This window comes from Marmota monax, unplaced genomic scaffold (genome assembly GCF_021218885.2).
Source record: "Marmota monax isolate L192 unplaced genomic scaffold, Marmota_monax_Labrador192_F-V1.1 WCK01_AAM20220418_F8-fsc00068, whole genome shotgun sequence".
NCBI classification, from domain to species: Eukaryota; Metazoa; Chordata; class Mammalia; order Rodentia; family Sciuridae; genus Marmota; species Marmota monax.
Window position 1 is genome coordinate 7,756,090 of NW_026692352.1, and position 21,826 is coordinate 7,777,915.

At 37.0% G+C, this 21,826-nt stretch overlaps 2 protein-coding genes across 6 annotated transcripts in view; one reads left to right on the forward strand and one right to left on the reverse strand.

Annotated features, from left to right (window-relative positions):
* The first annotated feature begins 867 nt into the window (after positions 1-867).
* Positions 868-20,060, forward strand: Aqp11 (aquaporin 11). 2 transcript variants are annotated; one of them, XM_046442050.2, is made up of 3 exons: positions 868-1,774; positions 11,010-11,126; positions 15,912-16,238. In XM_046442050.2, the coding sequence occupies exons 1-3, from the start codon at positions 1,156-1,158 to the stop codon at positions 15,983-15,985; spliced, it is 810 nt and encodes a 269-aa protein (XP_046298006.1). In that variant the 5' UTR covers positions 868-1,155; the 3' UTR covers positions 15,986-16,238. The 2 variants fall into 2 exon arrangements, with proteins under 2 accessions (XP_046298006.1, XP_046298007.1); XM_046442051.2 differs by lacking the exon at positions 11,010-11,126 and having other exon boundaries at positions 15,912-20,060.
* Clns1a (chloride nucleotide-sensitive channel 1A) overlaps positions 8,982-21,826 on the reverse strand; it is a 37,636-nt gene continuing 24,791 nt past the window's right edge. For 2 of the 4 annotated variants that reach the window (XM_046442054.2, XM_046442056.2), the window contains one exon: positions 8,982-9,169. The gene's annotated coding sequence lies outside the window, so the exon portion shown is untranslated. Of the gene's footprint in view, positions 9,170-20,997; positions 21,687-21,826 lie in introns of those variants that run through there. The other 2 variants (XM_046442052.2, XM_046442055.2) reach the window with 1 other exon arrangement.

Sequence of the window (21,826 nt, forward strand, 5' to 3'; positions counted from 1 at the left end):
GTAGAATGAATTGGACATACCATCCTATGTGCATATATGATTCACCATCAATGTAATTCTACATCATGTACAACCAGAACAATATTATTATCCTATATACATGTATGATTACACTACTGGAGCGACTCTGCACCTGTACAGTCAGAGGAATGAGAAATTGTGCTCCATTTGTGTATAACATGTCAAAATGCATTCTACTGTCATGTATAACTAATTAGAACAACAAACACAATTTTAAAATGTAAAAATTGACTGTTTTATGTTATTATATTTAAATAATTCATGCCAAAGATTATAAGCAGATTATACAAATACTGTAAATTTAGGGAACATCATTTCTAAGATCCATGACTCAAACTGTGGAAAGAGTGGTGATGGTTGGATAACTGAATGTAATTCATGTCACTGGATTATACACTTACAAATGGTTAAAACAAATGGCATATCACAAATGACTTTATCACAATTACAAAATTAAAAAAAAAATTGTTAGGCAGGTGAAGCGCCTGCTGCACGCTCCTCCTCGGTTCTCAAGTCCATTATTAAAGCACACCCCCTACAAGCCGGTGCCGGGCGCTGCGCCTCCCTTCTTAATCTCGGTCGCCCCATTAGTAAAAACGAGGGGGTTGCTGAGATGACCTTTAAGGGGCCTTCCAGATAGATGTATTAGTCTTCTCAGAGTACCCAAAAAGCTCGAGTTCACATTCCAGAGCACACGTCGGAGCGCAAAGGGCGCCCTCCTACCTGTGCCCGGCAGGGTCAGGGATCTGGAGGTCTGGGTCTCGCGCGCCGGCCACTGCGCGCGTGCGCAATGGCCCTGGGCGCGCGGCGGCCCTCGGCGCCCCGCCCCACCAGCGCTAGCTTCCAGTAGCAGAGGGAGGTAGAGGAGCTGTGCGTGTTGGGCTCGGCTGACCGGTGGCCCCTCAGCCGACTCTCAAGTACAGCTCCCTCGCCGCCCCTCACCTCCTCTCCTCCCCGGCTCCGGTTCCAACACCTTAACTCCGAGCCGGGGAGGGGGGGAGGATCCCTCCAGCGTGACGCCCCGGGCCCTCCCCAGGGGCGTGAGAAGGGGCGGGGCTGCGGGCTTAAGACTCAGGCCCCAGGCAGTCTCCTGTTGTTCTGGAGCAAGCCGGCTAGTCATACAGTAAGGGAGTCATGTCGGCGCAGCCGGGGCTCTGGCCCCAGGTCCGGGACACCTGCACCTCTCTGGGGCTTATGTTGTCGATCGTGCTGTTCATGGGTCTGGGCCGCGTGATTGCTCGGCAGCAGCTGCACAGGCCCCTGGCCCACGCCTTCGCTTTGGAGTTTCTGGCCACCTTCCAGCTCTGCTGCTGCACCCACGAGCTACAACTGCTTGGCGCGCAGGACTCCGCGCACCCCACCTGGACGCTGACGCTAATCTACTTCTTCTCGTTGGTGCATGGCCTGACTCTGGTGGGCACTTCCGGCAATCCGTGTGGCGTGATGATGCAGATGATGCTGGGGGGAATGTCCCCCGAGATGGGTGCAGTGAGGCTGTCGTCTCAGCTAGTTAGCGCTCTGTGCAGCAGGTACTGTGTAAGCGCCCTGTGGAACCTGGGTCTGACCAAGTATCACTTCAGCGAGAGGAACTTGGCTTGCAAGAATCCCATCGATTCAGATTTACCCCAAGCGATCATCACAGAGGTCGTCTGCTCCTTTATCTTCCACAGCGCTCTGCTGCAGTTCCAGGAGGTCCGAACCAAGCTTCGTATCCACCTGCTGGCTGCACTCATCACCTTTTTGGCCTACGCAGGTTTGTCATTTCCCATAAAACACTTGGCACTTCTGGACCTCTATGATCTGAGGCTCTTAAGTTCTTTACCAAGATACATCCGAAACCCCACACCGCTGTGATGTAAATATTGGTATCCCTCAGCCCTTTTATTCTAACCATTTTGCAACCCATTCTTAACCAACAAGGCCGAGGTCTTTTATTTAGTGTTTTCAAACACACAGAGAAAGGGGCCACCTCTTGTGCTGAAATTTGAGATCCTGTTAGATACTGCCATGGGTTCAAATATCTTAGAAAAGGATTGTTTTAGCGTTAGAGAGGAAAGACAACTTATCAGTTACCTTTTTGATATTGTAAAGGTGGTATAGATGGTTTCTGACACTCACTGAAAAATGATCCCGGGTCTAAAAAGTTCCTTTTTAAAGCACAAGGCACATGATTGGTTAGTAGTTAAGAATGGGGAGTAGAAATTCTGTAGTTCCATTTTCTAGTCTTTTTTTTTTTTTTTTTTTTACAAATTACTTACTCATTTCTTTTTTTTTAATTTTGTTTTTTTTGGTTGTCATGGACCTTTATTTTATTTATTAATATGTGGTGCTGAGAATCGAACCCAGTGCCTCACACATGCTAGGCAAGCTCTCTGCCACCAAGCCACAACCCCAGCCCCACTCATTTCTTATTTCTTTAATAATTCGTCTTGAGTTATAAATGAACTTTTAATTGGTCTATCAAGAAAGTTGTGTCTTAAAATTAAAACTTGATTGAAACTAAGGATGCTTAAAAAAAAAAGTATTTATTTATTTATTTAATGTGGTGCCGAGGATGGAACTCAGTGCCTTGCATGTGCTACCAGAACATTTAGCTAGCACTCATGATGCCCTGCACACAATCCTCTATGCCACCATTCCCAAATGATTCCAAAAGAATACCTTTACTGGGACCATATCTGAATTATAAAATGTTTTGGAGGCATGAATATAACAAAGGAAATTTATAATAGTCATCTTCTTCTGCCATTAAGTGAAACTTAGAATTAGAAACAAACCTCAAAATAAGGGCTCCTAAATGTTTGACCTTATAGGGTAAAAATGAAAGACTTCCCAATCCATATTCCCGTCTTTAGGCATAGTTCCATTTTTTAGTATACACAGATGAAAACAAATGTTCCAGGAGAGAGGGAAGAGCATATGTATAACTGGAGGGTTCATGAATAGTTGCTCATGGGCTGGGGATGTGGCTCAAGCAGTAGCGTGCTCGCCTGGCATGCGTGCGGCCAGGGTTCGATCCTCAGCACCACATACAAACAAAGATGTTATGTCTGCCGAAAACGAAAAAATAAATATTAAAATGAATAGTTGCTCATTTATTCAAGTTTTAGGTTTTTAGCTAAATCAGAAATATCCACTATGTATGAACTGAACTGTCTATGGTTAAAAAAAAAAAATTCTGCTGAGTGTGGCAGCATATGCTCTGATTCCAGTTACTCAGGAAGCTCAGGCAGGAGGATCACAACAAGTTCAAGGCCTGCTTGAGCAATTTGGAAAAACCCTATTTTCTAGTCTCAAAGTAGAATAATTTGAAAAGGTCTAGAGATGCAGTGAGGCTCTGTACCAGGGAAAACAAAAAACAGTGACCACCCCCTGCCCCCCCAAAATGTAGTTACACCACAGTTTAATCTTTTACAGTAAAAGATTTTTTAAAATAAAACATTGACAGTTGGATCTTTCTCCAACTATGTCCCTCCTCCCTCTGTTGATTATCCTCAAGTTGGTATTCTATTTTATACTTTAATATAGTTGTGATTCCATAAATAATTCTGCATATATTTATGTTATAGAGATTTTGATAATATTTGAAGTTATAGATTAATATAAGGAAAACTATATATATATATAGTGGAAGGAGTATGTAAAAGATCAATTTAAGGGATCTAAAACACTGTTCCTTTTTATTGAAATGTGGGAATTAATGGAAGAGGGCGAGAGAGTAAAAGGGTTGCTAGAACAGTGGTTTTCAACATTTTTCCTGCATTGGAATGACCTGGGGAGCTTTTAAAATATACCCATTCTGGGTTCAGAGATTAAAATGTAATTGCTCTGGGAAGGCGCCTAGGCAGTGGTATAATTTAATTTAACTTTTTGGTACCAGGGATTGAACCCAGGGATGTTCTATTACTGAGTCACATCCCCAGCAGTTTTTTATTTCTTATTTTGAGACAGGTTCTCGCTAGTTGCTGAGGCTGGCTTTGAACCTGCAATCCTCCTGCCTCAGCTTCCCAAACAGCTGGGATTATAGGCATATGCCACTATGCCTGGAAGCAGTGATATATTTTAAAGTTCCCCAGGTGATTCCTTTCAAAACCAAGGTTGAAAACCACTGTTCTAAGAATCTAGGCCTGTATAGTCCAATTCAGAAGCCACTAGCCCCCTGTGGCTATTTAAATTAAGGAAAAATAAAGATTGAGTTCCTTACTGGAAGTAGGCACATTTCAAGTGTAATATACTGTAATTAGTGGCTACAGTCTTAGAGCTGGAGAGTGCAGGGGTAAAACCAAACAGAAAAATCACAATCTATGATAATCTTCCTTTCCATTTTCTTTTCTGCCAATATAGGACAGATAAGAGTATTCATTGGGTGCTTAGTATAGGCTAAAGCATCTTGCTAGGAAATTTATATGAGTAACCATAGTTAATCCTTACCAAAAGCCATTGATGAATACATTATTTCCATTTTAAGCAAAGTGAGTGGGGCTCAGAAGTTAAATGATCATCTCAATTTACACAGCAGGCATGCGCACAAACCATGCTTCAAACTGACACTAAAGTACCTACCTAGTTTTATTATCAGCATTCCTACAGTGTGCTCCTCATGAGTTCTAAAAACATACAATTGAATACAATTGGCTCTAAAAAGGAATAAAGTTCTGACAGATACAATATGAACTTTGAAAATATTATGCTAAGCCAGACACATTGCACAATGTAATCCCAAGAACTCAGGAGGCTGAGGCAGGAGGATCAAAAGTTGGAAGCAATCTAGTGAGACACAGTCTCAAAAATGAAAAAACATGAGGCAAGGTGGGGGAACTGGTAGGGTGGTAGGGTGTCTCTATGTTCAAGTCCCACTAATTCTTTTTTTAAAAATTCTAGCTGGACATGGTGGGGCACACTTGTAATCCCAGCAATTTAGGAGGCACTAAACAAATCAGTGAGACCCTGTCCCAAAATAAAAAATAAAAAGGGTTGGGGATGTGTCTCAGTAATTAAGTGCCACTGGGTTCAATCCCCAGTACCAAAAAGTAAAAATAAAGAAATTTTAAAAGTCCAGACCCCCCAAAAAGGACAAATATTTTATTACTTCACTACATGAAATAATCCAAAATAGGCAAATTCATAGAATCAGAAAGTAGAATATAGGTTACCAGGACTGAGGAGAAAGAAGAAATGGAAACTTATTATTAATGGATACAGACTTCAGAGTGATAGAAAACTTCTTCTGGATGGAAAACTTCTGGAAAAAAGATAATACTGACAGTAGAACAACATTGTTGAATGTAAAAAACACTGAGTGGCATATTTTATGTATCTTTTACCACAATTAAAAATTTTTAATTACAAAAGGATTTTTATCAAATAAGTCTGGCAAACACTGGATTAAGCAGGTTTTTTAAATTTTATGATCCCACAGAAACTTACTTTACTATGTTACCACTTTGTTCCAAATAGAATGGACTGTCTTGGGACTAGTTGAGTGTCTGTGCGGTCAGGCAAAAGCAAGGCTTTTGTAGGAAGAACTTAAAAAGGAAAAGGGAAACAAAGGCAGGAGAAGATGTGTGATCTAGCCAAGATCACACATCATTATAAGTTACTTTGATTTAACTATTTTTTTTTTTTGGGGGGGGGGAGTTTCTAGGGATTGAACTCAGGGACACTCAACTACTGAGCCACATCCCCAGCCCTATTTTGTACTTTATTTAGAGATAGTGTCTTACTGAGTTGCTAGCACCTTCCTTTTGCTGAGACTGACTTTGAACTTGCAGTCCTCCTGCCTCAACCTCCTGAGCCACTGGGATTGTATCTTTTTTAAACTTGTAAAATACCACAAGTACAGGTTTGACAAAATTGCATGCTGGGAGATTTCAACTTGGGCCTTGAAGGCACTCAGGATTCATGAATTTAGGTCATGTCAAAATGACTGATGATGTATTTTAAGATTCAGAACAGAACTGCCTAGCAGCCTAGCCATAGGTTTCTAGGATTGTGTATTTATTGATTTAGCATTCTGAATTTATTTTTTGCAGTGCTGAGGATTCAACCTCTGGCTTTGCATATACTAAGCAAATGCTCTACCACTCAGCCAGCCCAGCAGTCAGAATTTTTATGTGCAGGTGAGGGCCACTGTTGTCATTACCACTTATGTAGCTATTGGCTTCCCTAATAAAATAAAATTAAAAAAAAAAGAAAAAGAAAAAGCTTGGTGAGAACATATTAAAAAATATAAACTTTTTTTTTTTTTTTTTTTTTTTAATGGGGTCTTGCTATTATGCTGTCCAGGTTGGTCTTAAGCTCCTGGGCTCAAGTGATCCTCTTACTTCAGCCTCCCAGAGAGCTGGGACTTCAGACAGGTGTGTGCTGCCACAACTGGCTCTTAAAATTATAAATTATTATTTCAGATTTCAAGAAATTCTTCCTTAATTTGTATTTTTAGTTCAGTAAACAGGGTGAGAAAAAAATGCATTTATTTCTGTACATAAATAGATATTGAAAAAATATTATTTTACACATGTAAGTTGTCTTTATTACTGCACCTTTTTGTTTATAGAATTTAAAATTATTTACACTGTTTTCTGACATAGTACCTATCCTCATCTACCAGAAAGTAAGGTTTGAGTACAGAAACAACATTTGTTTTATTTTTCATAATGTAGAACTAGGACTTAGGATAGTATAATCTGGTACAAAGTGAACAGTTGAAAGAATCTTTAGAGTAAATGAGTGAACTAGCAAATAGTTTGTTCAATAAAAAAACTACATAGATAAAATACATATTTGGGCATTCCATATTTTATGTCCATGGCTTCCAATAAAAGTCTAATAAATTGTTTTAAGAAATTGTAGTATTTTTACTTCACTCCATTACTCCATACAGGATTTTTGGTATCCTTCTAAGTCTTTTAAATGAGAAGGGAACTAAGTACTTACATACTTTCCCTCTAATATAATAACTATATGAAATAGAGGCCATTACCAGTTTCCAAATAAAACCAACTTATGACCCCAGTATAATATAGTGGTCAAGCGTACAGGTTTAGAGTTGGTCTGTGTTTTTATGCCAGATACTTAATTTGGTCTCAGTTTATTAATCTTTAAAACAAAGAATAATATCATGTCAAGAGTATGAGTCTGGGCTCGGTGGCCCATGCTTATAATCCCAGGCTGAGGCAGGAAGATTGCTAGCTCAGTCAGCCTCAGCAACTTAATGAGGCCCTACGCAAATCAATGAGACCTGTCTCTAAATAAAATATTTAAAAAAGGGCTGGGGATGTGGCTCAGTGGGTAAGCAATCCCTGGTACCAAAAAAAAAAAAAAAAGGAATATTATTTATATTCTTAGCACAATACATGGCATTTACTACTAATTTGTCACAGGCTTCTAGTCTAAGTTCATCATTGTTGCATAATCAATATTTTTGTTGGTATAAGTTCAGGAAAGTGTAGTCTTTACAACTTTTATATTGAAAGTTAACTTATTTGCAAATAAGTCAATTTTTTGGTATACAAATCCCCAGGTGCTCCCCACAACCTCTGAAACAGTTCAGTGTCATTCTCCCATGTCTATAATAACTAGTCTTAAAAGAGCTACCAAGTTTAGGTAGTAAATTAGCATATCTGTGAGCCAGCAGTAAAAACTGGAGTGTCTAGAGCATTTGCCCAATATAACAGGAGGCAGAGACCACATCCAGGGAAAGCAGTCTTGTCATTAAAAAGGTATTTTCAGTTCTGGATGATGTTTTATCATGGTCTTTGCTCTGATTACATGCTGATCAAATAATTTCTGGTGATAGATTTGGCCTTCCAGGGGGCATTTACCAGGAAATGAGTGCCCTGGAGAAGGAAGACAAATATTTTGGTTACTGGAAAGGGCTAGCTTCCATTATAAATTAGTAAATTTATGCCCATGGCTTCCAATAAAAGTGACCTTCTGGCTTATACATGAGTTTTATGTGATTTTTAACTAGTATCCTTCTGTTACAGAGAATTTGATTCCCCTCAGGAACATTGAGAAACATTAGTGCCTACAAATGCCAGATTTGAGACCTCACCTTTGGTTATGGTGATTTCATAAGCTTATAGTGACCTCTAAAATTCTGCTAGATCTTTTGGTGATAACTCTCTCTCAACATGCAGTTATATCATCTCCCCTTCAAATGTCAATGAATAGTAACCTATTTGCTAAAGCCACTTTCTGATAGTTCTGTGTCTGCTGATTTTTTATAAAAAACTAATAAAACACTGAAGTGCTTTTGACTGCCATCCTCTATGTCTGTCCCTCCTTTTCTACCGTCTCTTTCCACCAGTTAATCCTTCTTTGTGTTGTGTGTATTATGTCCTTCCAAAGCCTTTTAAGTGCATTTATTATAGATAATAATCTATGAAACATATTATTATGTATGTGTTCATGTTATCATAAAAAGTATCATACCTTTCTTCAGTCTACTTTTTTTGGTGGTTTGTTCAATGGAGATCTATGTCAGTAGGGAGATTTCTCTCATTATTTCAAAATGCTTTATGATATCCTAAAGTAATAATAAGCTTATTTAGCAATTTTTCTGTGAATAGATATTTAGGTTTTCTCCAGTTCCCAGTTCTTTGCTATTATAAATAATCAACCTTGAATATATCTTCTTGTACCAAGTACCAGTGTTTCTCTAGGTTTTCAACTGGGGAGGATTTTGTCCCCAGAGGACATTTGGGTTGATACAGTGTGGGGAGAAGAGAGTGCTACTAGCATCTACTGGGTAGGGTCTGGGGATGCCACTAAACATCTTACAGTACACAGGACAGACCCTCACAACAAAAGAATTATCCAGTAAAACAGCAAAGCCCATGCCACATTTGGGGCTTTTGTTAACACAGAATCCATACCTGATATGTATTTCTGTATGTTTAAACTATTGCTATGTAACAAACAATCCCATAACTTAAAATAACAATTTATTACTTTTCACAGTTCTCTGGATTAGTTGGCCAAATCCCATGGCATCACTCATGCAGCTACGTTCACCAGATGGACAGTGGTGGGGCTGGAAAAGCCTGGGGACCCTCACGTGTGGCAGTTGGTGCTGTCATCGGGGTTGCCTTGGTTCCCATCCATGTGGCCCAGACCAGTTTACTTCTACGTCAGGGTATTTATTGTTCTGAGAGCAAAAAAATAGAGGCTGGTGGGCTTACCTGGAATTCACACAGCACCATCCCGGCCACATTCAGAATTCTGCTGCATTCTGTCAACCCAAGTTGCAAAGCCAGTCCCTATTCAAGAGAGGGGAAATAGAACACCCCTTAGGGGGAGGAGCAGCTTCTACCAAGTCACACTGAACAGAACTGGTAAGGTAGAAGATAAGGAAGTGAAACAGTTCAAGTTTTTAGGGTGGTATGATTATCATGTTTATCTTAGCCCTAAGAAAAAGTCTTCAGTACACCATGACCTACGGCTCTGAAGTAAACTAGTTATGAGGGCATTGGCTTACTTAGTCTATTTATGCTTTAGGAAGTCAATGATCATTGATGTTAACTCATATTATAAAGATGGTGAGTTTTTCTATCCATGGTATCTGGTACACAGGATTTTTTTTTTTTTTTTGCAGGGTGGTGGTAGTGTAGAATTGAACTGAAATGATCAGCTATAATTCTGTTAAGCCTTGGCAGTTGCAGGTTTAACATTCCAGGATGTGACTGTTCAAGAATGATTCTGAAGGCCCATGAGGTGATGTCAGTATCATCATTGCTGAGGTTAAAAAACAAAAAACAAACAAAAAAAACCAAAAAAACCCCCGAATCATGAGGCTAGTGTGCTAACAAAAACTCTTAGCCATCTCGTGAGCTTCATCTAGTGTTTAGTAGTTTGATCTCAGCCTAGCTTCTTTGTTCTCAGACTATCAATAGTGATATCTCATTAGTGAAATCTTATGAAAAGATCCTTATTTTTTCAACATCCATTGTCAAAGTTTTATTGCAAAAAAGACAAAAACACTATGAACACGGAGAGTACGCCCCAAAATAGAATTGCAAAAATCCCAAATCATTGATTGAAAGGGTCACTTAACTTAAATAATTTTACTTTTCTGAATGCTATGAAGACAGGCTCTAGTAGTATATGTCAATATAAAACATGTAAAAGTCTCAGGATCTCTATGGCTGAGTGAAGAGGCAGATGTGTGCATCTAAGCCTTCATCTGTAAGAACTACCAGCAGTGCCAGTCTTAGGGATGCTCTTAGGGTGTGTTTTGAAAAGCAGTCGCAGCTCTGGTGAGTAGTGTTGGAGTTCTTCAGTCTCCTCTGCCTTTCTTTTTTTAGTATGTGGACAGAACTATAGATTCCTAGGCCTCATGTCAGTTACCTTTGGTATAGAGCTGGAACAGGAATACTGAAAAATAGTCAACAGTTAAAATTTGTGCTTATTTTTCATGAAGTGACTCACACTTTAAAAACATTTGTATAACCATTTTATTGAGATGTACCATTCAGGGTGACTTCTTAAGGACTCTTCTGACAAGAAAAAATGGAAGAGATGATATTTTGGTCTATTTTTACTTTTTGTTTTCAATACAAAAGGTATGCTTATGCCCAAGAGGACCCTGGGATAGTATATCCATTTTTAATTGTATTTTCACTTTATTATTTTTCACTCATTCAAACTGATAAATGGGAAGAATGGCCAAATCTCCTATCTCATAAAAACTATAGGAACTTATAATAATAGAGCACATTAACTTTCAGTGTTCATTTTATAGTAAAGGCAGAGCACCAGGTTTAAACTCTTGATGTCCTTTGTCTTTTTTTTTTTTTTACTTTGCATATTATAATCCATAATCTGTTACACTTTATAATATGCCACTTGATTCTGCAAAGGAGAATCATAGAGTAAGACTACTTAAATATCTAAAGTAAAATAGTTACATTTAATAACCTATTTCTTTCTAGATACAAGAAAATATAAGATACATTGTTTGGAATTACTTTGCTTAAAATGTATTACAGGAGGAAGTCTAACAGGAGCAATATTTAATCCAGCATTGGCACTTTCCCTTCATTTCATGTGTTTTGATGAAGCTTTCCCTCAATTTTTTATAGTGTATTGGCTGGCTCCTTCCATAGGTAAGCATATCTTTAATATGTCTGAAAGATTAGGATATTTTAAAATACGATATGAAATGCTGCTGTTACATGTCAATTTCCAAAGTCAGAATAGGCACAAAAAGGAAAAGGAAAAAGGAAGTTAAAATGTTTGAGATAAATGTCATTTAACTCATTTAACTCATTTTGCAGAAGGGCATCTCATGAAACAATGAATAACTATAATAAGTATGGTTTTAAAATTATTCACAAATTCAGCTAGGTGCAGTGGTACATACCTGTAGTCCCAGTGGCTCGGGAGGCTGAGGCTGGAAGATTGAAATTCTGAGACCAGCCTCAGCATTTAGCAAGGCCGGAAGCAACTTAAAGAGACCATGTCTCAAAATAAAAAAATTAAAAGGGCTGGGGATATGGGGATATAGCTCAGTGGTCAAGCACCTCTGGTTTTAAACCCTGGTATAAAAAAAAAAAAATCACAAGTTCCATTCTTTTTTTTTTTTTCAATGTTTTTTTTTTTTTATTTTTAATTTTTTATTGTGGGTTGTTCAAAACATTACAAATTTCTTGACATATCATATTCCACACTTTGATTCAAACAAGTTCCATTCTTGTTATTTCTATTGGGTTCAGATATATAAAAGTCTTCTATAAAGAGGAATCGAATAACACAAAAAATCATACAATTACTGTACTCATAATATGCATTTCTTATAATGAATAAGAGGATGTCCAGCCCTCCATTAATTCACTTTTTGTTCAGTTAGCATTTTCTGTTTCTTATCGCTGATTTTCTGTTTTATTTCTAAAAAAAGGGGCACATGTAGAAGGGAACATTGGCTCCACACACAGTTTTGAATAGCCTCATATTTTCATTCCTCTCGTTCACTTCCCATTCCTTTATTTCACATTTGCTATTTACCATGCTTAGTAATATCTATAGGTACAAACTTGAATATCAGAGAAAAATCTGCATTTAAAAAGGCTAGTGATAGTTTTGTTTCCCCTCTCATTCTATAAATTGTGTTTGTAGTGTTTTCCAATAACTTCTTACAGGCAGGGGCATATGCCTATAATTCCAGTTATGGAGGAGGTTGGGGTAGGAGGATTGCAAGTTTGATGACAACCTGGGCAATTTAGCAAGCCCTGTCTCAAAATAAAAAAATAAAGAAGGGGTGTTTTCCAGGCTGGGATTGTATCTCAGTGGTAGAATGCCCCAGGGTTCAAGCCCCAGCACTCCTTGCCCCCCACCAAAAAAAAAGTTAAAAGAGGTTACTAATTAGGCAGGAGAGTTTTTTGTTTTTGTTTTGTTTTTCTGGTACCAGGGATTAAACCCTGGGGCACTTAACCACTGAGCCACATCCATAGCCCTTTTTATTTTTGCTTTTGAGAGGGTATTGCTAAATTGCTTAAGGTCTCACTAAATTGCTGAGGCTGGCTTTGAATTTGTGATCCTCCTGCCTTAGCTTACCTTACGGAACCAATAAGATTACAGGTATGTGCCACCATGCCTGGCTGGTGATAGTTTTTATATGAAAAATTTCCCCCAATGTTTTATTTGAAACCAACATATATTATTTAATATATCAATTTAACATATTTGTTAGTGTGCTCCAACTACTTTTACTGTAGGCCCATGATGCAAAATTATTATTTCACATACTACTTGAAATAACATTTAAAAGGTCTTTCCAGAAGAATTTTAAAAGAAAAAAATCTGAAGTAATAATGTTTTCTGCAAAGGGACCTCGATTTTTTTTCCCTTAAAACAGGCTTTCCAACTCAAAGCACTTTTTAAAAATCGTTTTCGTTATATAGATGGACACAATATCTTTATTTTTTAATTTTTTTTTGTACTTTTTTTTAATTGATTTTTATTTTATTTTATTTTTGTATTTTTTTATTCTTAATTTCTCTAGTAGATATTTTTATTTTTTTTTATTGGTTGTTCAAAATATTACAAAGCTCTTGACATATCATATTTCATACATTAGTGGTGCTGAAGATCGAACCCAGAGGCAAGCACTCTACTACTGAGCCACAACGCCAGCCCCAACTCAAAGCACTTAATGACTTCTTCCCAAAAGAGCATATAATAGGAAAAACTCTCATGATAGGAAAGAAAGGAAAAGTAACTCGTCACCTTTTGTAGACCAGAGTGGGAGAGTGAAGAAAGGGACTACATTCTCAAGTTTGTATAGTCCAAATAGGAAGATAACACATTTTTTGTGGCCCTTATCAAAACATTTTAAAGACAAACTTACTTCAAAACTATTGAAACACCAAATTAAAAAAAATATATAAATGTTCACAAGGAAACTCTTCTAAGTGGCATCAGAATCAAATTTTCTGTAATTATGTATGGCCCTATTTAGACTGTTGAAAATAAAGATTCTTCCTAAGCTGTCCTAAAAAAGATCCCTAGCTTTTCTCTTAGACCCAACATAAAATTTCTGTTGGAGTTTTTGGTTTAGAAACTCATGTTTCTATAAGGTTTATGAATGAGAAACAAGATATCCTTCAATGAATATGGGTAGAATACATATGTGAATAAATATACATAGTTTTTAGACTACTAAATTCAAGCTTGCCATTGAATTTTGTCATATATTAAAGTTATATACTCACTGGAAATAAATGGCTCCAGATGAAAAATAATCTTAAGGTGTCTATCTTCTTCTTTCCTTTTTTAAAAATATTTTTAGTTGTAAATGGACACAATACCTTTATTTTGTTTATTTAGTTTTTATGTGGTGCTGGGGACCAAACCCAGTGCCTCACACTTGCTAGGCAAGTGCTCTACCACTGAGATACAATCCCAGCCCCCCAACCCCATTTAAAAAAAAAATTGTTATTGGTGATTGAACCTGGAGGCACTCTTACCACTGAGCCACATCCCAACCTTTTTTATATTTTACTTTGAGATAGGGTCTCACTAAGTCGCTGAGGCTGACCTCAAACCTGTGATCCTCTTGCTTCAGCCTCCCAAGTTACTAGGATTACAGGCAAGTGCCACCATGCCCAGTTTCTTTTTCTTTTTTAAAAAAATATTTTTATTAGTAGATGGACACAGTACCTTTATTTTATTATTTTTTTTTTTATGTGGTGCTAAGGAGCAAACCCAGTGCCTCACATGTGCTAGGCAAGTGCTCTACCACTGAACTACAGCCCCAGCCCCTTCTTGACTCACAGGGAGCAAAGTATTCTTGGGAGCCACAGTTCTTAATGTCTTTCTTGATTCTCATCACAGCAGAGATACTATAATTTCTCTAATGGCCCCCATCATCTTCCCAAATGAAAAATATTAGAAATGTGACTATAAGAATGTATACAAGGGGCTGAGGCTGTGGTTCAGCGGTAGTGCTCTTGCCTGGCATGTGTGAGGCATTGGGTTCGATTCTCAGCACAGTGTATAAATAAATAAAATAAAGATCTCTCAGCAACTAAAAAAAATATATAAAAAAAAGAATGTATACAGGACTATTTTCTAGTTTTTACATTTCATACAATAAAAATTGGCCAGTTCTATGTGCTTCTATGAAACTGCAGTTCCATTTTTGGAAAACATTTTAAATGTCATGTCTTATTTTCTAGCTTTGACTCTATAAAGAATTGACAAAATGTATCAATTAACATAAGGATCATATCTGATTCCTTTTCATTTGAAGACTTTGGTTGCAGACTCATCTTTTAAAAATATGTTAAGATATCGAAATACTAGCCAAGTCGTAAGGTTTTTTTTATTGCCAAACAAGAATAAGAAAATTTCAAATTTGCCTGTGACAAAACTAATTTTTAATCTAATTATAAGCTATCTACAGTTTTAAGTCTAAATATAGTAGGATTTTTAAAAACTGAAGAATTCCCTTTTAAGATAGCAATTTGAATTTTGTATACTCAATTGGGTCCCTCTCCTCCCTGTTTCACATTGAAGCAAAGGCTATGTGCTAGATTTATCTAGTGTAACCTCAAAAGACTTTTAGGACTAGGGGGTAGCTCAGTGGTAAAGTGCTTGTCTAGCATGCACAGTATCCTAAGTTTGATCCCCAGCACTGCAAAAACAAACACAAAAAGATTACAAATAAGCAAACTTAAAAAAAATTATATTTAAAAATTAGGCATTGACTGAAATTTTGCTTAAGTATTTTACTTGATAAATCTCTAAAAGCTATTAGTATATAAGACTGATGAGGGAAAAAAAAAAGAGAGAAGCGAGAAAGTAAATATGATATACTGTTCTTATTTGAGCATTCCAGGTGAGAACCTGGCATACTTTCAGTTGTTCTATTCCTTGGGTACAACCCTGGGGCATAAAAAAAATTATATTTAAAAATTAGGCATTGACTGAAATTTTGCTTAAGTATTTTACTTGATAAATCTCTAAAAGCTATTAGTATATGACTGATGAGGGGAAAAAAAAGAGAGAGAAGCGAGAAAGTAAATATGATATATTGTTCTTATTTGAGCATTCCAGGTGAGAACCTGGCGTACTTTCAGTTGCTTTATTCCCTGGGTACAACCCTGGGGCATGAGGGACTGTTGCCATTTTAGAGGTACAGCTGAGGACCCAAGTCCAGACTTTTCCAGCAAGTCAGCAAGGGAGCCAGAACTAAAACTATTAATGTTTGGGTTTTGTTTGTCCTTTGAATTCACTATTTAGATCCTACTGGTTTTATCAAGTACATACTGTTTTTAAGGATTTGTGGTTGAAGAAGAATGTGAGAATATTAGTCTAAATGTATACTAAATTAGGGACTGACTTTCCTTTAAGATTGTTTTGTTTTTATTTTACCTTATTTTGTCTTTCAGGTATATTATTGATGATTTTAGTGTTCAGCTTTTTCCTTCCATGGCTGCATAACAACAATACAAAAAAGGAATAACTATTCCAAAAGACTCAGACTAAGTTAAAAGACAGTCAAGCTGGACGTGCTAAACACTGGCTACACTGGATTCGTCAATGTTTTAACTTCCTTTGAGGAAGCTGTCTTAAGTTTTCATCACTGGGACTTAAAAAAAAAAAAATTACTGTGAAAATGAGGTATCCTGTATTTCTCAGTTAAGACTTGTTCTTTTGAGTGATGTATTAAATGCTGCTAGAAAAGACTCATTCATTAAACCTCACATAAATCTCAAGTGATAATTATGAACTTAGAAGAAGATCAAATGAGTACAAAGTTGAGAAGTGGAGAAAAGGTGATAGTAGGATGAAAGAAATTGTATCAGTTGTTGCTCGAATGAACAGGATTCTTAACCAAAGTATAAACAGTCTAGCTTACAGGACTGGAGAGAAGATACTTTCCAGTGACTACCTCACACAGTGATACCATCAGTGGTATCATCTTCCAATAGGAAAATTGCGTTTGGAAGATTATATATCCATTCATTCTCAAGGGGTTTCTTAAATTTTAAATATATTCTAATATCTAAAATATGTTCTCTAAGTAGATGATCTCACTAACTTCAGGCAAGTTGTATTATAGAATTAAAAACTCACAGGAAGGTGAGATTAAAGCTATCCACCTTGAAATGTACCTTACACCTACCAGGTGAAATAGGTACATGTATTTTTAATCTTTATTGTACAGATAAGGAAACTAAATCTAGATGGGTTTATAGTTTACCACTCTGCCCAAGGTCACATAGAGCCAAATACTGTCTTTACACTTTTACTTCAATCCAAAAACAATGCTCTGACATCTGCCATCCTTGTGATACAAGGAAAACTGAGCGTTTTGAAGAATCATTAAATTCCTTATAATAATATTAAATGCAGGAATCAATTAGTATTTTTGAGGTTTAAAGAACCTTCAACTTTTCTCTATTGGAAGTCTTATTGTCTGAGATTGAATTTTCATTAAACGTTCAGATCATAAAAGGTTAGTGTTTCTCTTCAAAGGCAATTCAGTTAGAATTCAAAGTAAAAAAAAAATGTGGTGAGATATGATCTGAGAAATAATCAATTAACAAGCACATGATAAATTGCCAGGTAATTTAAGTGCTGTTGGAGCTCAGCCTATAGTTGTAGACTGAACAGTGGCAGCTTGTTGCTAAGTCTACCTAACAGGCAGCTGGTTTGAAGATTAGTTTGTCTCTTTAACTTAGAAAAATACATCCCATAGTAATACTTTAAAAAGCAGAGGTCACCAAAATGTGACTGCATAGGTAAAGGTGTCACTGATTTGTTTTACTGGGCCTGCAAAGTATTTAAAATAGAGTCAATATTTTAAGTCTTTTTCACATAAAAATCCATAGTTCCAGCTTCTTTTGCAAAATTCAGATGATCTTACAATATTAGGCCTGAATTCTGCCAGGGCAACACTACTAAATAATGGTTCTTCCCTTTAACAGCCCCTTGTCTTCCAAACATGAAGGTGTGTCACTGTTTCATGGCTATTTTTCTTACAGAAATAGTTCTTTTTATTCATGTTGCTTACATGAAGTCTATGGTTTAAGAAAAATGAGTACTAATTGTGAAAATAGCCCTCTGAACTTCACATCAGATTGAATTTGTGACTTCTGATAACCCTGCTTCCTCTGCCATCTTCTCAAATGGTGGCCACTTTCCCACACTCTCAAACCATTGGGCCTAGAGGTGTTCCTTGTCCTTATTGCTACTTCCCATTCATTCTCCTCTACTTCTTCCCTTAAAAACAGGTCATCAACTACCTGGGTACTTGTTGCAGTTAAGCATTATATAGTTCCCTCAAGTCCCCCTTATTCCTAAGGTCTGAGTTCCTGTCATCTTTTCCATAACACTACTCCAGTTATTTCTTGGTAATTAATACCACAGACAGGATCCTTTCCATGTCTTTGCCCCCGTTTGTTGGTTCCCTCCCCTTTAATAATCTTGTCTTTTACTCTGCTCAGCTTATATATAGCTTCAGGCTTAAAATTTATGATCTCAAACACCCCACTTTCCCACTGTAACTCCTTTCCAGCTCACTCACCCTAGTACCCTGTCTCTAGTGATCCCCTGACTACCATAGGGAACTTTTGCCCACTGATAACTTTTCACATTTCTTATCCCTCTCAAGTACTGTCTTCTACTTAAGCAATCATTTACTTGGGCAATCCTCACAAACATGCTTGCACATACCTGTACCTGTAAATCCCTTTCTCATCTCTTCACCTACCCACGACTTAACCACAACTTGATTAAATGCAATAGTCTGCTTATTTGCACTCATGCAATAGAACACAACCAGAATTTGCTGTGTATGTGTGTGTGTTTAAGGATTTGAGGTTGCTGTCTGTAAGCAGCTGTACATGTTTTACAAGCCAGCATCTAAGCATCTTCCCGGTTTGGGGTAATCTACCACTGTGAGAATCTGGACAGGGCAGTGTCATTTGTTTTAAAAGCTTAAAGTGGCCAGATACTCCATCTGTCCCTTGCAACTAAGGCACAAAGTGCCATCCAGAACTTTGAATCTTGAGTGTACTGACTCAAAGACATAGAGACAATAAAGAAATCAGTCTGATAGCAGCAGGGGAATTAAAACATCTTATGTAACCACTCCTAGGCCCTAACCCTTTTTATGAGCCTTATTTATTTTAGCTTTCTTGTCTATTTTGTAAGCTAGAACATAGCTTTCTAATATTTATTTTCTCCTTAATTAGCTAGTATTTGGATTAATAGCCAAAATTTGGGTTGACACAAGATTGTAATTTCATGAAAATTACTGCACTATATTCATATTCAAAATGTTTACTATTTGAAGTTCAATGAGAATTATCTATGCTTTCTTCATAATGCTTTGAGCTATTTATTGCTGCTCTTAATAAGCCTGATGCAACCACTCCAGTTGCCTTTATTAGCTTGTCCAATGCTTATAAACCATAAACTCATTAGATCTGTTTATAAAGCAGGAGACTTGCCTGAAGGTTCTATGAATAATTGCATGGATTTCACGACATCTATTTTAATTGCTCAATGGAATTTTAAATTTCAGGTTTCTCAAATATATTCTAAGTGGTGGATGAATGTTACAGTTTTTCTTATTGGTAATAATTAACATTTAGTGAGCTATTTTTTAGGCACTGTTGTCCTAAGTGCTTAATATGCATTAGTGATTCATATAATCTCCAAAAAATCCACTCCCCCCCAAATCCTAGCCAGACATAGTGGCACATCTGTAATTCCAGTGACTTGGAAGGCTAAGGAGGATCACAAGTTTGAGGCAGCCTCAGTAACTAAATGAGACACTGTCTCAAAATAAAATACATAAAGGACTGAGGATGTGGCTCAATGGTAGAGCACCCCTGGGTTCAATCCCTAGTACATACAAACAGAACAAATGTCTGTATATACTGTATATTAGTCTTACCCCCAAGTCATACATATTTTTATTATTTTTATCTTTAAAAATTAAGATTAAAATATTCTAACCAAGTTCAATTCTTCAATTTAAGTTTTTCTGACTTCTCATTTGAAATTAGGAAGTCCCCAATTCAGCCTTATAAATACTTACATACTGGTTTTATTCCTGTATATATGAAGAGAATGAATATATTAGTGTAAATATGTTCCATCTCCTCCATAATGTGATGGCAATAATTCTATTCTAGAAATACTTTAAAAATAGGATTTACATGAGTATTAGCTATACAGCAGTAAGTGGATCAAAATTCTATAGATAAGGGGCTGGGGTTTTGGCTCAGTGGCAGAGTGCTTCCCTAGCATGTGTGAGGCACTGGGTTTGATTCTCAGCACCACATATAAATAAATAAAATAAAGGTCCATTTATAATTTTAAAAATTCCATAGATAATCTAGTTTTAAATATTTATTATCTCTGAATCTTCACTAATCACACCTGTTTTCTAAAAGTAAAGGACTATACACCATAATCATTAGTGCATAAACTCTCACCTTCACCAATACTGAGAAAGACCCTAATACCATCTCAAAATATGTAACTCACAAGGCTTTAAATAAAGATTATTTGAGAAGTATAAATATGCTGGACATGGTGGCACATGCCTATAATCCTAGTCCTGGGAAGGCTGAAGCAAGAGGATTGCAAGTTCAAAGCCAGCCACAGCAACTTAGCGAAGCCCTAAGCAATTCAGGAAGACCCTGTCTTTAAATAAAATATACAAAAGGGCTGGGGATGTGGTTCAGTGGTAAAGTACCCCTGTACCACACATACAAAGGGATAATAAAGGCATCTATACTCATAAGGTAGTCCGGTATATCAGAACACATAATATATGCAAAGAACCCAGGATGGTGGCTGATACACAGGAGGTCTTAGAAAATTTTAGTTTCCATTTCTAAGTGGCTCTTTTACTTGCCAATTAAAACGATTAAGACTTTGTGAATCTAGTTTAAAAAAAAGGAAGATTACTTTAATTGACGGATGAGGGAAACCACGTGAAAGTGCTGATGAGAACACTGGGCGGAGGACATCAAAATAGACTTTAGTCACTAATTAGCCAACTGGCTGACTCTGAACAGCTTATTTAACCTACAAGTTATCTGAAGTCCAGGTATAAATCTGGAACTACAAATCAGCCTTATAAATACTCAGAAAAGCTAACATGTGAAAGTTTAAAAAAATGTAAGAAATTATTCCTGATCCAAAGAAAAGCAGCAGAAATTCTTTAAAATATATTCTTTTTCTTACTAAATATTTGCCAGAAGCTCTAACTACATATTTTCTTATTAATTTCATGTTCATATCAACAAAAATGAGCAAAATATGACCAATAAGACTCTCTCATTTTATTTTATTTTTTTTTGTGATGCTGGGGATGGAAACCAGGGCCTCTTGCATGTGAGGCAAGTACTCATTACTGAGATCTACCACTACACCGATAGTATGATATTTTGCCAGCATTACTTAAAAAAACAAAAAAACCTCACTAATAGAATTAGTCAAAAACGAGAACAGTGATATAGAAAATGTAGATTTATTTGTTATGTTATTACAAAGACAAAACAATTATCATTAGAAGTACTTGGGGGACTTTCATTTCAGTTCACTGTTCTGTTACAGAAAACTAACCTAAGAGGGTGGAAACTAAATGATATTAACCTAAGAGGCTATACAGGGTAGACTGGTAAAAGAGGGCAGAAGGAGCAGAAGGTAGCTAGAAACACTCTTGTCAGTGGCAGGATCTGTAGCTAGGATATTTCCCAAGAGGCTACTACAGAGGCCTGAATTAATTAATTTGGCCCCCAAATCAGTAAAAGACTCTTGACTCTGTGGAGAATAACAAAGGCTGATCCCTCTGAGATATTTGCCTTTTCTTCCCACACTCCAAGCTCCTGAGCATGTTTACCACAGGCCTGCTACCATACAGATGATTCATACAGCAAAGGCAGGAATTATAGGCTTACTCATAGGGTTCCTAACACAAAGTTTTGGGGTAAATGATAAACTACAAGTACCCCCTTGGATGAATTATTTCACCTTTGTTAATAAAGTTTGTAGTCCCTTCTGCTGGTGACAACTTGCTGTCTCAGTATAGTCTGTCTTGAGAAATAACTAGTTGAAGAGTTTTGGAGAAGGAAAGACTTTCATCAACCCCACTCCAAAGTGGAAGAGGCACCAGGTTCTCTCCTAGTTATAAGCAGAACCTGAAAAACAAAAGGTTTATAATGTTTATAATACAGCTTTATTTACTGAATGCCTTGTGAAGAGTGCCAAGGGATTTAGATATATTATGTCTCAGTCTTTTCGATAACCTGGCCACGTAGTTACCACCCCACTTTATAGA

What these genes read in the sequence shown, in the direction of transcription:
- Aqp11 (XM_046442050.2), top strand. Translation starts at nt 1,156, where the DNA reads ATGTCGGCGCAGCCGGGGCTCTGGCCCCAGGTCCGGGACACCTGCACC. An exon ending in CACCTTTTTGGCCTACGCAG is followed by an intron (nt 1,775 to 11,009) that starts GTTTGTCATTTC and finishes AATGTATTACAG; the next exon opens with GAGGAAGTCTAACAGGAGCA. An exon ending in TTGGCTGGCTCCTTCCATAG is followed by an intron (nt 11,127 to 15,911) that starts GTAAGCATATCT and finishes TTTGTCTTTCAG; the next exon opens with GTATATTATTGATGATTTTA.